The following is a 15,874-nucleotide window of genomic DNA, read 5'->3' as shown; positions in this document are numbered from 1 at the left end:
GTGATAGTTCTAACTTCCTTGTAACAGGCTGTTGAAAGGAGCATATATAATGTATGCAAGTGGGCTTTGTGAACTGAAAACTAGTACTCTGTAGAAGGTACTGGTACTTAATACTGAGTAAATGTTAGCAGTTGCCTCATCTAGGGCGTGAGTCTGATGATAAGTTGTCTGTTGGCTTGTCTGTTCTAGATTTGTTCCTTACATTGGAATTGTGACAATCCTCATGAATGACTATCCTAAATTTAAGGTAAGAGTACCTACCTACCTACCTACTGTATGTTTGATTAGAAATTAAGCAGTCTTGGGTTGAGGGTGCAGCTCAGCAGCACGCATGCATGCCTGAGGGCTGGACTCGTCCACCTCCCCCACAGTGACCTTTTGTTTAATTTTGAGAGCTGTTAAATGGATTACAGTTGAAGTGTGAAAGAATAATTGGATAGTTAGTAACTGATGCTGGTCACAAGTGAATTCGTGAATGCAGAAGACTTACGCGCTGTGGAAGCATCCTTGATGTGTGCTCCTGCTTGGTTTTCCAGTACGCAGTACTGTTTCTGCTGGGTTTGTTCGTGCTGGTCCATCGTGAGTAAGGAGTCGGCCCGCTGTCCCGGGAAGATGCTGTGCCTGCGTTACTGGACGTTTGCAGTAGATCCTGCTCTGATTGGTGGATATTCGGAGGACACATATGTTGGCACTTCTTGGTAGCACTGGTTTGCATTAGTTTCTGTTTCCACACTTGAGGATGTGTGGGCGGGCGCGTGTGCACCATGGAGTGCACTCAAGGGGACTTTCAATCACAGGATTTCATATGTTGTCATTGTCACTCTTTCACATTTTTGTACATCAGTGAATTTTTTATATTAAAAGGTTGAGCCAAAGCCCCCAGTGTTTGTATTTTGAAGCCAAGCTTCACTTTTAAAGTGCCTACAGAGTTCTGTAAATGAAAACACAGCTCTGCATGAGTTCAAACCTGTCATTCCTCCTTACAGTGGGATGGCACATATTGAGGTGGTCATAAGTCTTAACTTTTCAAAATTTTAAATAAAAGACTTTGCACATTGAAACCCTTTCCCTGAATTGTGTTTGTTGGGAAAGCTTCTGAAATGTGCCTTTCTCGGCTGGTTCCTAGTACCCATTATGGGTTCAGAAAGGCTCTGATGTGGCTGGGCAGTGCGACACATGCCTCTTAGCCCAGCTCTGGAATATCTCAGCACCAGAAGCAGGAGGATCAGGAGTTCTAGGTCTCCTCAACTACACTGTGAGTTCAAGGCTGGCCTGGGCTAAATGAGATTTAGTCTCATGAAACTAGAAAGGAGAAAAGGCTTTAGCCATGATGGTTGACCAAATACTAAAAAATGGTTTTTTTTTTTTTTGTTTAGGTTTGTTCTTGTTTCTGTGAAGCCAAAGTAGCCATTGACGTTCATAGGAAATCTCTTAGTCACATAGTTAATCTCTTAGATTCTTCACTCGGGTGTGACTCAGGTGTGTATATAATTCCAGATGGATGTGACTGAGAGGCCCTGAAAAACCTCACCTGGCTGTGAAAACACCCAAGCCTTTGTCCCCTGGCCGCCTCTCAGCACTTCTCCACACTATGTGTTAGCATTTGGATGAGGCAGGTGACAGGCAGGAGCCTGGCCGGCATTGTACTCTGTTTAACTAATTTGCCTAAACCTGTTCTTTTAAGTGGCTGGCTTTGCATTTTCTTTAATGCAGGCTTAAGGAGACAGAGTTTGAAGTAGTGACTAAAAGCCCAATTGTGCTGTCTTTAAATTTTGAAGCCACCAGGGAAACGGAATTTACGGTAAACCAATATGCAGTAACACAAAACACTTCTAATTCTGTTTTTCTTGTTTAATGTGAAATCTCAAAGTAAGCACGTGCTCGGATTCTGTTTATTCAGAATCTGAGGTGACAGCCTGTGCTGTATTTATTGCTAATGGGGTGGAATGCACAAGCTTGCAAAGCCTTCCCTGTGGAGAGTGCTACCATCTGACACCCAGAACCAAGCCTCAGCCTTCAAACTGTGCATATGGTGCTGGATGGTATCAGTCTTAACAAATGGCCTTCCCACCTGGGAGACTTAATGTTTCCTCATGATCCTGGAGGGTGCTCAGGGTGCCTCTCCAGCTCACGGCAGAACATGAGTACTTTCTTCCTCCATGGTCCTCTGTGGGAGATGGGTTAGTACTTCCTGGTCAGTGCCCTGGCTCTTTTTCTTTTTTTCTTTTTTTCTTTTTTTTTTTTTGCTAGATGCTCCTAATACAAACAAAGGCTAAATTTCTCTTAAAAAGTAGCCAGAGCATTTAGAACACTTGACTCACTCTATTAGCCAAAAGTAAAAAGATTATTTTGAGGGGAGAGGTATTATGTTCCCAGTTTTTATTTTGTTGAAAGCTAAACCGTAAGACTTAAAACTAAGAGATTTGGGGAGCCAGAGCTCTGGCGGCTCAGCAGTTAGAGGACAAGCATGGCTGCCTCAGGGGCCTTTTTCTGCTCAACCTGCATCTGTTCCCAGCCGCCTGCGGCTCCGGTCCCAGAGGAACCTCATGCCCTCTTCTGGCCTCCATGGGCGCTAAAGACACAGAACTCATGCATACAACACTCACATACAAAAATAAAGGCTGGCAGGGCGTGGTGGCGCACGCCTTTTATCCCAGCACTCAGGAGGCAGAGGCAGGTGGATCTCTCGGAGTTCAAGGCCAGCCTGGTCTACAGAGGGAGTCCAGGACAGCCAGGGCTACACAGAGTAACCATGTCTTGGAAGATAGATAGATAGATAGATAGATAGATAGATAGATAGATAGATAGATAGATAGATAAGGGTTGGAGAGCTAGTTCATTGTCCAGAGCGCACACTGCTCCTTTAGAGGATGTAAGTTCGGTTCCCAGAACCCACATAACGCAGCTCACAGCCACCAGAACTCCAGTTCCAGGGGCTCCAGGGCCGCCTCCCAGCTTCCACAAGCACACACACATACATCTGTGAAAAAACAATAAATCTTTAAAAAGTTTTAAACATACTTTGAGCTCTTTGAAAATATAAGAAATTAAAATAAATCTTGAATGGGGGGTATTGAAGACAGACTGCTCCCTGGAGTCATCGGTACTCACTGCTTTTATATATGAGATGAGATGGGAGGCACCAGATATTATGTTACACGGAGTTTATTAAATGAGCATAGGGAGAGAAGGAAAGGGGGGAGGGGTACCCCAGAGAGAGGCAGACAGAAACAGGAAGAGTAGGAAGAGGGGGGCACTTGGATGGTTTATCCTTTTATATGGCTTTGGGCAGGGCCATGCCCCCATGGCCAGTAAGCAATGACATCATAGGTAGTAGACAGAAACAGAATCCTAACAGGTGCTTTTGCAGAGAAGCAGGATTTTAGCACCCACATAACTCCAGCTACGCGGGATCCCAAAGCTTGTGGTCTCCTAGAGCCCATGAACTCATGCACACATACACAATTAAAAATAAGACAAATCTTTTAAAAAAGGAAAAATGTAAGAAATGAGCCCCGCATGTCAGTACACACCTGTAGTCCAAGCCACCCAGGAGGCTGAGACCAACTGGGCACCATGGTGAGACCCAACCCACCCAAACAAAAGTAGAGGAAAAATGTAAGGAAGGCCAGAGAAACCTAAGCAGTGACTGGATGGCCTTCCCAGTTCTTTGGCCTTCAGCAAGAGTAAAGGGAAGTGTGGAGGACTCAGCCCCTGGAAAGAGTTAAAACAGGAGTGAGAACTGATGAGACTTTAAATTGGAACTGGATACGAGGATGAGCTCTTGGCTCTCACGACGCCAGCTAATAAATCTTCGTCTCCGTGTCATTTCCTCAGCTCCAGCCCCACAACTCCATCTTTGAACTCAAGCTCCTAGGGCAGCCCATGAAGCCTCTCAGCTAATCCTTCCAGGCTCAGGTGGTGCCTGTGTGTGTCACGGCTAAGCCCCGTCTCCCTTCAGCCATCCATTTTCTTTTCTTTTCTTTTTTAAGATTTATTTATTATCTATACAGTATTCTGCCCACACGTGTGCCTGCCCACCACAAGCACGCACCAGATCTCATTACAGGTGGTTGTGTGCCACTGTGTGGTTGCTGGGAATTGAACTCGGGACCTTCGGAAGAGCAGATGGTGTGCTCTTAACCTCTGAGCCATCTCTCCAGCCCTAGCCATCCATTTTCATTAGCATTTACCGCTCCCTATTGCTTGAGTACCAGTCGTGTTGCCCCTGTTCTTCTCTGTCTTGTCGTGTTTCCCTGCCCTAGTGGTCCAGTCCGTGGGCGTTGTGGGTAATTACTTTAGGTGTGCCTTTTACTTTCAGGAGTCTCCCTTGACTGAACTCTCCTGCAAGTGAGGTTCAGGCTTTGAATGCAGCTACATTGAATGTGCACCCCATGCCCCTTCCCTGGGGTTTCCACTATATCGCCTCATTCTCTCACCTTGTCTGAGTCACTGTCTTCAGAAGTTACTCCTCTATACTGATCCTTGACAGCTTTACAGTGTTTTGGATCTGGGGTACGGTCTCAAGATTCCTGCGGGTTGGGAGCTCCTCTCTGCAGGAGCCTCATTTTATAGACACTGCTCTGTTTCCCCAGTAGCATGAAGCAGCATGCGTGTTAAGTGTTGGGTATAATCAGGCCCTGGAAGCAGCGGTGTAGTATCTCCGATCAGAGCGTATGAATCATTAAAGTGATTTGTACTTTCCTGTTATTTAGTAAGTGCATTCTCTCTTGGCCCTGCCAAAGTTGAATCTGAAAACTTCCTTTCACCATGGCTCCGTTTAAGCAACATGTACCTTTCCAGATTTTTGTTTTTTAACATTAATTCTGCTTTCTTGTTCCTGTATGCCTGCAGACTCTTCCTAGGTCCTTGTTTCCAGTGGGACTGTTGGCATTTGCCGCTTTACCACAGGGGTCATAGGCTTCTGAGAGAGCCTCAGCTTTCTTGGATGCTTGTGTACTTTTCTGGGGAGTTGCACAGAGGCTCTCTAGCTTTGGTCTTTGCCTTAGTGTTTTGTCAGCTCCAGCCAGCGCTCATCACATGGGAAGGCACTGTTCCACCGCCCGCCTTCATCCTCCCTATGGTGGTGTTCTGACTCTGTTGAGCTTGAAATGATCATCTAATTGTAGCTGGCTGCATGGACTCGCTCCCTTCCTCCAGGTGCTCTTTGAGTGAGGGAGCCGGTGCAAGCTGGTTTCCGCCCACCTGTACCTTCACCACTGTTCTGTGGCTAGGACTGAGCAATACCAGGGGCTGTGGGAAGCAGATGTGACCCTCTCCTCACAAAGTATGTCTGGACATAGAAAGAATGCCGCTTATTCAAGGGATGCAATTGAGACTAAAACGAGCAAGGCTCCCCACATATTGTTAAGACATTCCTCCTAAGAGTCACTTTAAGCCCTCAGGACTCTTCCAGCCTCAGCTCTCCCCAGGCCCCGTTCTCCGCACCCATGTGGGCTTTGTGGTGTAAACCTTTGCCTGTGCTGCTCACTGCCTGGGGTGTAGCTAAGCATTTTCTCATCCATTCAGCAGGTGTTTATTGACCATCCGCTGTGTTCAGGTTTTCAGCTAGGCCCAGCTACAGAGGTAAGTGAGCAAGGTCTTTGATGCCCTTTGGGCACTTTACCTTAGTGGGTGGGGCACGCATAACATACTTCCCACATAGGGAGGGCCTTAGTGTGATCACAAGAAGATGCTGGGGAGCATCCAGTCGGTGTGTGCGGTGCTTCCTGCTTCAGCCTGCCCAGTGCTTTGTCTCTAGCATCACCTCAGGGCAGCCGGCTTCCTCTGGGTTGCTCTTCCCACTAGAGTGAGATTGACTCCTTTAGGCACTGAGACAGGTCTGATTTTGAATTCATCTTTGGGTATCCCCTAGTGCCTGTTACAGTACTGTGGTTATTTTTACACCGATTTATGTACTTGTCTTGTTCTGTACAGATAAATATCATACTATGTGATAAAATATAAAATTGTAACTGAAGACATTAGAATTGAAATAATTGTTGGAGAGGAAATGGATAAAACCAGATGCGAAGGGGCCGGAGAGATGGCTCAGTAGTTAAGGGCACCAGCTGCTCTTCCAGAGGTCCTGAGTTCAATTCCCAGCAACCACATAGTGGCTCACAACCATCTGTAATGGGACCTGATGCCCTCTTCTGGCCTGCAAGTGTACATGCAGGCAGAGCACTGTATACATAATAATAAGTAAATAAAATCTTTAAAAAAATAGATGCAAAATCAGTAAAACCTAAGGTAGCAAAAGATTCTGTTGTCTGCTGGAAGAGGTGTGTATCCTTTGACTCTTGGTTTCCTAGTGTCTAGTACAAAGAAGGAAACTGCTATTTCTGTGCTTTGTGGAATGGGCATAAAATGTAATAAAAAGAAAGTTAGGTGGTGCTGGCACATACCTTTAATCCCAGCACTTGGGAGGCAGAGGCAGGAGGGTCTCTGTGAGTTTGAGGCCAGCCTGGTCTACAGGATGAGCTCCAGGACAGCCAGAGCTACACAGAGAAACCCTGCTCAAAATGCCCCCCCAAAAGTAATAAAAGAAAGCTTATAGTGGTCCCAAAGGCCAGAGAACTCTTGGACCACCCTGTGGCATTGCGCAACAATCCCTGTGCAAATCAGCCTGGTAACGGTCCTCAGGCTGTTTCCCAGAAGGTTCCAGTGTAGTTAGTTTTGGCGACATCTAAAAAAAGCCACCTCCTGAGTGGCTGTGGCAGCCATGCCTGCAATCCCAGCACAGGGAGAGGTGGAGGCAGATGCATCAGAAATTTAAGGCCCAGCCTTAGCTATAAAAGTAAACTCAAGGCCAACATGAGCTACATGAGACACAGTTTCAAAACATAAACAAACCAAAAAAGCCACCTCCCCTCACCCATAGGGGGAGTTTCAACTTTCCTTATATAGTCTTGTATAAACTTCTAGATCTAGGCCTCTTGAGGAAATAGAAATCAGTTACCCTCACTATTCTAAGACCCTCCCGCCACAGTCTCTTACTTTCCTCTGCCAAGAATATTTTACCTTGCTACCTTGGTTTTTCTTTTTTTCTTTTTAATTTTTTAAAGATTTATTTATTATGTATATATTGCTCTGCCTGCTTGTACCCCTGCAGGCCAGAGAGGGCGTCAGATCACATTATAGATGTTTGTGAGTCACCATGTGGTTGCTGGGAATTGAACTCAGGACCTCTGGAAGAGCAATCAGTGCTCTTAACCGCTGAGCTATCTCTCCAGCCCGCTACCTTGGTTTTTCTTAAGTTTGTATTAAAAAAAAAAAACCACTCTTTTCTTATATACTGTTAAATTGCTCTATTGACTCTGACTTCCAAGCTGTATTTCCCGTCTTAGGCGTTCTGGCATGCTTCTACCCACTCTCAATTAAGAGTCACTTCTCTAGAACCATCACTTTAATTGTCCCGTCTATTTGGATTGCTAAACCAGGTTTCAGCTTTAATTCAAGGAGTCTAGTTAGATAAACTTATATTCAGAACTTAATGTTAGGCAAGTAAATTAGCTTACATAAAGCTTTGGTCAAAGCTCTCAGCCTGACACTTATTTAAGCCAAAACCAGAATGCTGTAGAGAACTAGTCAAGAGTTGAGGTAGAGACAAGTATGGTGGCTCACGCCTTAAGTGCCACACTAAATCTCACCCACACTTAAGAATCAGAAGCAAGATCATTGTTAAAAAAAAAAGGGGGGGGGGCACTAGAGAGATGGCTCAGAGGTTAAGAGCACTGGCTGCTCTTCCAAAGGCCCTGAGTTCAATTCCCAGCAACCACATGGTGGCTCACAACCATCTGGTGCCCTCTTCTGGCCTGCAGGTGTACATGCAGGCAGAACTCTATACCTATAAACAAACAAACAAATGAGAGAGAGGGGGAAAGAAGGAAGGAAAAGAAATGATGTGTGCGCCATGGCATTTTGGTTGAAGAACCAAGATGTCATAGGCATGTTGGCAGGACACTCTTGTGTGGACACTCTCTGGTCTCACTACTAACAAGCGAACGTTTCTTGGTAACCAGCTTCAGGCTTCAGGCTTTGCTTTTCCTAGGATCCCAGCAGGTGCTGTTCTAAAAAGTTCTTTACAGTTCCTGACACATTACTCCTCCTGTCTCTTTCTGCACCAGCCGTCTTGAGTGACGCTGTGCATGATCTGCTCCCAGCCCTGCGCTGTCTCACCTATCCTTGCTTTTGCCCTTCTCGTCTCCTACTTGTGGAGCCTTGGCTTTCCCTTCCAGCATCTTCTTGCGGTCTTTGTCCAGCTTTAGCCCGGCGGAGGCCTCCTTGCTGGGTGGATGCCCACGTGGACAGTGGTTCCGTTAGCCTCTTCTTGCTGCCCCTTTTCAGTGCAGATGGCCTATACACCTGGACGCCTGGACCACTTGGCTGATCTGCTGACCTTTGCGGTGTCCTCGGACAACCTGAACTTCATCATCCTTTCCAGTGGTCACGGATCCAACATCATGCTTCTGTCTCAGCTCTTTGGAAGGGGAAAGACATCATGTTCTTCTGAAAGTGAGAGGGTTCACTGAAATGCCGCTTATTTGCTTCAGTCGGAACTCACAGAGGGACTGAGCCTCATTTTGGTGGCTGCAGCTCCAGCAAAGGCTGCAAAGGAAGAGCTGTTGTTTCCTATCTAACATGTGTCAGAGTAACCTCTGTTCCATCCGGGAGAGAAAACAGAGTTCAGGAGTTTGCACTGCGTCTTTGCAGGTCGGTGCACAACAGTCCTGCTGTTCCCTTCGTGTTGCTGCACTGGGTGCCATACCCTGTCCCGCCTGTGGGAACTGAATGGACTATCACAGAAAACCTCGATTTGCGAAGTCCTTCTCTTCCTTGGGTTGGCTCAGATTATCAAATCCCTTAGAATCTACCAGATTCCCAAGTCCGCAAACCTAGTTAGACAGTCAAGAGTGGCGCTGCACATCCCAGCGCTGGAAAGGCTGAAGCAGGAGGATTTTGAGTTCAAGGCCAGCCTTGGCCTCCACAGTGAGTCTAAGACTCTAAAATCCAAAAACATTTCTAAAGCCCTCTTTGGGGTTGAAGATATTCAGTTATGTAACTCTCCCCTTGTAGTATGAATGTTACAGGCAAATAGTTAGGAACACTGCTTGGGCTGGCCACTTCCAGGGCTGCTTGGCACCCTGTGTTCTCACTGTGTTCAGTGGGTTCAGTGGAGTGGTGGCTTTCTGGCTTCCTGCTGTGAGCCAGGGACCGAGTGTGTGTCAGATGGAGCTAGTCTTCTGACGTGTGAACTTGTGAGAACAGAACTCCAGGCCCTGGTCACTTGCAGAGCAGTGAGACTGGAAAGGCCAGTGCCACTAGCTCTGCTCCTTGAGAACCCAAAACTCAACTGGGTACTGAGAAGATGGCGTGGGGAAACAGGAGCACGCGTGTTAGGGAGAGCTGTGTCTCTTACAGCTTTGGGAGCGCGAGGCAGTGCCCCAAAAGCGTCGTGACAGACCTGAAGCCCGACTCCAGTGAAACATCTGGGCAAAGTAACTCAACCTCTGATGAGCTCTTCAGCAATAAGAGAGAGAAGCATGCCAGGTGAGTTCCTTCAAGCAGTTAAGGAAGGCAGCACTCACTAAGTACTATTTCCCTTGCTTCCTACATCTGTGGACCAAAGAGGTAGCCTGGCGGTGTGATGGATGCAGGAGAGAGGGAATGATTATCATGGAAGGTGATAAGAGCTATATCTGAACACCATGGCTAAGCTGTGACAAGAGAGCAGGGAGGTGTAAATGTCAGCTTGGGGGTGAGAACCAAGGAGATTGAAGGGAAAAGCCAGGGCCAGAAATGGACTGCCACTGTCCTGTGTGCCCCACTCCTGAACCTCAGTGTCACAGGCTCAGAAAGCTTCCCTGGGCCTGGGAGATGGCTCAGTAAAGCACTCACCACGCAAGCATCAGGACCTGAGTTCAGAGCCACAGCACCAGCTAAAAAGCCAGGGGTGTTGACAAGCATCTGAAATCCCAGCGCTGGGGTGGTAGAGAAATGGGGATCTCTAGGTTTGCTGGCCAGCCTGTCTTTAATCAGTGAGCTCCAGGTTCAGCAAGAGACCCTGCCTCAAAAAATAAGGTCCTGGGGGGCCGGAGAGATGGCTCAGAAGGGAGGGCACTGACTGCTCCTCCAGAGGTCCTGAGTTCAATTCCCAACAACCACATGGTGGCTCACAACCGTCTATACTGGGATCTGATGCCCTCTTCTGGTGTGCAGGTGTATGTGCAGAGAGAGCACTCATAAATACATAAAAATAATGCATATTTTTTAAAAATATGGTGTGGGCTGTAGGTATAACTCAGTGGGTGAAAGCACTTGCTGCAACGAAACTGACCTCAGTTCAGATTCCTAGAACCCACATGAAAAAAAACATATGTAGTAACACATACATGTGATCAGTATTCCAATGGTGAGATGAGAGAGATAGATTGGAAAATAACCAGAAGCTTGTGTGCCTGCTAAACTGGACCACACGGCAAAGCAGCAGAAACGAGAGACGCTGCCTCAAAGTGGGAGCAAGAACTGACCCCTGGAAATTGTGCGCGCACATGCGTGGATACACACACACACACATACACACAGAGCACAATTGAGGGAAACGTCTAACATGCTAACCTCTGACATCACAGGAATGTCAAGAATGTCCTTGAAGGATGGTGATCCTGAGGACTGCTGGGCTCTGCTCAGCTAGCCTGTGTAGGTGTTAACAAAACAAGTGTGGCATCTCACACCTGTATTCCCGGTACTTGGGGGAACTGAGACAGGAGAATTGCTGTAAATTCAGTTCAATCTGGTCTATATAACAGGTTCCAGGAAAGCCAGAGCTACATAGAAAGACCTTGTCTCAAACATAAAAAGATTAAGCTAGCAAGGTGCCATCTTGACGCCTGTAGGTTCTGTAATGCCCCACAAGTGTTCCAGGAGAGAGCCCAAGACTTCACACCCCATTCTATCAGTCACTCCTTGACCTAGTTTCTAACGAGCCGGTGAACAGGGAGCGGGGAGTTAGTGTCCCCTCCTGTCTCTCCCACAGAGGTCCAAATGTTGGTGTGCAGCGAGCAGCTAAACAAAAATAAATGGTTGGAGCACATATCTGTCCTTGTCCACTAAGTGCCACTGAGGGCTGAGGATATTTCCCAAGACCAGCTAGGAAGACATAGTTCTGCTCCTTATCAAATAGTTGTGTTGCCAGGCAGTGTTGGCGCACACCTTTAATCCCAGCACTCAGGAGCCGGAAGCTGACAGATCTCTGAATTCAAGGCCAGCCTGGTCTACATAGTGAGTTCCAGGACAGCCAGAGCTACCCAGTAACACTTCCTTAAAAAGAAAAACAAAACAAACCACAAGTAGGTGTACTGAAATTTGTAAAACTACTAAAGCTATGGACTACCATTATTTCCATTTCACAGTAGAAGAAGGTGTCATCTGGTCCAGCGCTCTTTCCACTGCTCTGACCTGCCCAGTGGGTCTGCCTCATGGCCAGCTATGATGGGCCAGGCCCTCCAATGCCGCTACTAGGACACAGCTGCTCGCTCCCTTCCGAATCATCCTATCCCCGTTCTGGGCACAGAGCTTTTCCGGGTTACCCAGCGTGTGCTGTTTATGAGAGAGCAGAGCGGTACAAACAAGGATCTGATTCTTCCAGACAGGAGGTGACAGAATTCTTTCGTGGAGTTCCTTTGCGGGAGGATGCCAAACACCCATGCTGCTAAGAGCAGGCTTCTTGCTCCACTTTAGTTTTAAGGAGACTCTTTGAGGGCTGATGTAAGGACATGATGGTAGAAAGCTGTGTTCGTATCCACGGAGGGCTTTGGGAGCCACCTTTGCAGTGGGGCGGTGCCACACTCCAGGTTGCACAAGATTGTGGTGGGTTTCTGCTGGAAACCCCAGTGAGGGAGGACCTACACCGGGGCTGTGTGGGCGGAGCCTGCAGGGGGCGGGGCGAGCTCGGCTCCTCTGGCCGACTCCGCTCTAGACTGTAGTTTAAAAGGCTGCAAGGCGGGCTTCGCGAACTAGCATCCAATAGTGCCAGAGAAGAGCCCGCTCGCCACAGCCATGACCCGGCAGGCAAGGGGCTCTTGGCTGCTCCGCGGTGTCCTGCTCTTCGCGTTGTTTGCTGCCGGCGTCGCACCCTTCAACTGGGATCTCCCGGAGCTCCGGAGCCGAGCCAGCAAGATTCGAGTGCACCCTCGGGGCAACCTCTGGGCGACCGGTGAGTCTTTTTTATTTTGGTTTTTCGAGACAGGGTCTCACTGTGTATCCTTGACTGTCCTGGACTCGCTTTGTAGACCAGGCTGGTCTCGAACTCACAGCGATCCGCCTGCCTTTGCCTCCCAAATGCTGGGATTAAAGGCGTGCGCCACCACCGCCCCGCTGACCAGTGAGTCTTAGAGGACCCTGACAAGCGTGCCTCCTTCCCCAATTTTCCTTTCAACCCTCTGGAGGCTCTTAGTGGCAGAACTCCTGAAGGCCCCGGGGGCTCATCCAGTTTGACAGACCCCAGCAGTCAGGGACTTGTCTAAGATAACCCACTCAGCAAGTTTAAGACAGGGCTGGGCCAGCATCTTAGATGTGGTTGCCAGTCAGTCCCCTTTCCCTTAGGCAGACTGCCAGGTCTGTTCATCTGCATATTCCTATGGGAAGGCACCTCTTCCACTTCCTTCCCTAGCACGTTATCTCCCTGGTCCCAAGGCTATCTACCCTAACCCCCCCCCCCCAGCAGGTCAGGAAAATCTGAGGTAGTCAGCTTTGCCTCCACCCAGACATCTGTGGCTTCTTGCTGAGAAGGAACGTTTCTTGTCTTCCCACTGTGAGAGCTGAAAGGTAGAATAGACCAGAATTTGCTTGTGGTAATAGGGCCCCTACTCCTTAGCTTCCATCTATCTACCTTGGCACCTCCATTTTAGGTCACTTCATGGGCAAGAAGAGTCTGGAGCCCCCGAGCCTGTCACTGGTGGGGACAGCCTCCCCCAACACCCAGAGGGACCCGAGACTGCAGCTGAGTCATGATCTGCTCAGGCTCCTCCTGCTGAAGAAAGCTCTAGGCGTGAACCTCGGTGGTCCAGCTGCCCCAGTCCAGGTGAGCCCCTACCGCAGTCAGCCGCAGCCGCAGGATGGAAGAACTGCCAGCCAGCATGGCTTCAGGGTGGGACCGCCTAGCCAGGGCTCCAGGGCTCAAAGGGGAATATTCCAGTGACTAGAAAAATGAAGAAGCAGGCTGCACGGGGGAACGTTCCTCCTTGCCCATGCCCAGTCTGAAGGCACAGGCTAGGGTTATTCTAGCCCTTAAACAGAGCTTCCTCCTCCTTGCCACACAGCCTTGCCCGCCCCAACTGTCATCCGCTGTGCTAGCCAGGCGTCTGTGCTTGTGTTTGGTCGAGCTGTGATCCTGGAGGCCTAGAAGTGGGAAGGGAAGTTACCAGTGGAGACGGGGCCCAGGACCAGCTTGTTTCCCACCCTCCCATCCATTTACCAACAGCAGGCTCTTGACAGCCAAGGCTCTGCAGGACTGTCCTGTGACTTTAGGATGCTGGTCTCTACCCACGGCATGCCAGTAGCATATCCCCCCCAGCCAAGTGGTGATAAATTTCTTTCCGGGCCAAGAATGGGCACACTTGCCTGAAGACCCCAGATACTTCAGAGGTTGAAGCAGGAGGATGGTTTCAGATCAGGAGTTTGGAGAAAAACAAAAACAAAAAAACCTTTAGACATCAACATTAATGCTCCCCAGGTGGGGAGGGAGCTCAGATCACTGCTGGTTATGCAGCACTGGCCTGTGGTGCTCAGGGCCTTAGTGTCCTGCCTGGTTGGGTGGCAGCTCCTCCATTCTTTGTTCCTGGCCTTGTCCCCACTGCACACTACTCTGCCTGGTACTGTTGCTGCGTGCAGAAGGTAGTGTGATGGGGGAGGATGTGTGTGCTGGGGCCATCACTAGCCGCTTAGTAGCTGGGTGATCGTAGAAATGTCACCGGGCTAAGCTTCATGTTCTTCATCAAATGGAAATAACCCCTCCTTTTCCCCCACCCCAGTAGATGAGATAATTTATATCACACGTGCAGTACAGTGCTGCGCACACAGAACGCTCCTATCACCGATCAGCAAGCCTCTGGCGCTATCTGCTGCCACTGACCCCCTTCATGTGCCCCACTGTGACTAGCACGTTGTGCATAGAAGTGACATTCCTTAGAGAAGGTCCTACCTCCAGTCCCAACAATCACCCCAGGAACCTCAGGTGCAAGAGCCAGAAGCTTAGGCTGGCTGAGTCCAAAGAGAGATGGCATCCCCTCTAGGGACGTTACTTTGAAGGCCTGAAATACCAAGACCAACCAGCAAGATCTCAGAGGAAGCAATACTGCCGTGGCCAGTGGCAGGAGAATCAGCGTGGGGTCTGGAGCAGGGCTTGGGGACAGTGGCATGTCGCTGACACTTGCCTAGTGCCTTGGACTTGATTTCGGTGGTGTCCTTTAGTTGTCATGACTACCCTGTGAAACTGGGGCCACATTCTGGGAAAACCATTACCCCTGACTCCTAAGGCCTTCCAGGGAGAAAGGTACTCACTCAGAGGCTCAGCTGAGAGCCCGTCCCTGCCCGCCCTCACCTATCCCCAGCACATCCCTACGACTGTGGACTCCAGAGTCGCGTCTTCTCCTTCTGTCTTCAGTACAGGAGGCTGCTGGAGCCAGTACTGCAGGAGTGATGCCAATGATGGGACAGACGCAACGCTAAGCGTCTCCATCCAGTGAAGGTGCTGAATGGAACCCCAGCAGTGGCCCCATCTGGACAGAAATCCTAAGCTCAAATGTGCTACTCCGTTACTGTGATTTCTGGTTGGGTGACCAGGAATGTTGACAATGCAGACACAAAGTCTTTGCTACTGTGTTTCTTGCTTCCCTGGTGAAGTTGTGAATAAAAACACTGGGCTTTACACAGAACGCCTGGGCCTCTCCTTCCACCCACATTTCAGGAAAGGGATGGATGGGATGGATGTTCAGCGAGATGGGGTGGTCTTGGGAAAGCCGTTGCCATGGTACCAGCCAGGCCACGAGTGATTGCCACCTCGCAGTGCACAGGCCCACTGCCAGCCCTGAGTTTTGCTGTCTTCTGCTACCTGAAGTTTCTTTGCCTGCAATGGGAGGCTGCCTACACTCTGCCACACTCACCCATCTTTCATCCCCCAGGCCAAGATTTAGTGCAGTACCTGGTGTAGACAAGAAAGGACCACGCTGGTATCCAGCCCTTCTCTGACTGTAGCGACCTCCATACAGGTTGCCAAAGTTATAGGATAAAAATGAAATTGGAGTATCGGTTACTTCACTGACACAGTGCCTTGTGTAACACTGACTAGCCTCAAACTCCCTATGTAGCAAATGATAACCTAAAACGGCTGATCCCCCTACCTCTGTCTCCTCTACCCTGGAATTACAGGGGTGCACCACCATAAAAAAGGGGGGCGGGGTGTTCCGTAGTACTGGAAAGCTAACTTCATGCATGCTAGGTAAGCACTCCACCAGCTCAGCTACAGTCCCTGTCCAATAATACCCCTTTCATTAAAAACAAACAAACAAACAAACAAACAAAACGAAACAAAACAAAAACCCCAAGAAACTAAAGTATTCTGCACGAACACACCCACGCAAACTTTTAAATTAACTTGTTCACCTCAAGTTCCCATTAAGTCTGTTTTGTACCCGGCTTTGGGGCACTGACAGCTCTTTGGCTGCACAAACTTGATCCTAAGCAGCGGCATATTTGAAGTCTCAGATCTTGCTTGTACCTGACATCGATGAATCTCTGGTTTTGCGTCGGTTTTACCCGGGCTCTGCACGCAGAACCGAGGAAATATCCACAGGGCTGCGCGCATAGCTGCGCG

At 48.9% G+C, this 15,874-nt stretch overlaps 2 protein-coding genes across 5 annotated transcripts in view; both read left to right on the top strand.

Annotated features, from left to right (window-relative positions):
* SEC11A (SEC11 homolog A, signal peptidase complex subunit) overlaps positions 1 to 1,061 on the top strand; it is a 40,853-nt gene extending 39,792 nt beyond the window's left edge. The window contains exons 5-6 of the mRNA XM_084772458.1: positions 190 to 247; positions 537 to 1,061. Of these exons, the coding sequence (XP_084628584.1) occupies positions 190 to 247; positions 537 to 587 (109 nt within the window). The 3' untranslated portion in view covers positions 588 to 1,061. The remainder of the gene's footprint in view (positions 1 to 189; positions 248 to 536) is intronic.
* A 10,890-nt stretch (positions 1,062 to 11,951) lies between these two features.
* On the top strand, positions 11,952 to 14,936 carry NMB (neuromedin B). 4 transcript variants are annotated; one of them, XM_084773354.1, is made up of 3 exons: positions 11,952 to 12,217; positions 12,912 to 13,084; positions 14,671 to 14,936. In XM_084773354.1, the coding sequence occupies exons 1-3, from the start codon at positions 12,061 to 12,063 to the stop codon at positions 14,728 to 14,730; spliced, it is 390 nt and encodes a 129-aa protein (XP_084629480.1). In that variant the 5' UTR covers positions 11,952 to 12,060; the 3' UTR covers positions 14,731 to 14,936. The 4 variants fall into 4 exon arrangements, with proteins under 4 accessions (XP_084629480.1, XP_084629481.1, XP_084629482.1 ...); XM_084773355.1 differs by having other exon boundaries at positions 14,666 to 14,936; XM_084773356.1 differs by lacking the exon at positions 14,671 to 14,936 and adding an exon at positions 14,037 to 14,158.
* Positions 14,937 to 15,874: the final 938 nt, after the last annotated feature.

This window comes from Acomys minous, assembly GCF_964271855.1.
Source record: "Acomys minous genome assembly, chromosome: 2".
Lineage (NCBI taxonomy): Eukaryota > Metazoa > Chordata > Mammalia > Rodentia > Muridae > Acomys > Acomys minous.
This window is presented reverse-complemented; position numbering and strand designations above follow the sequence as displayed.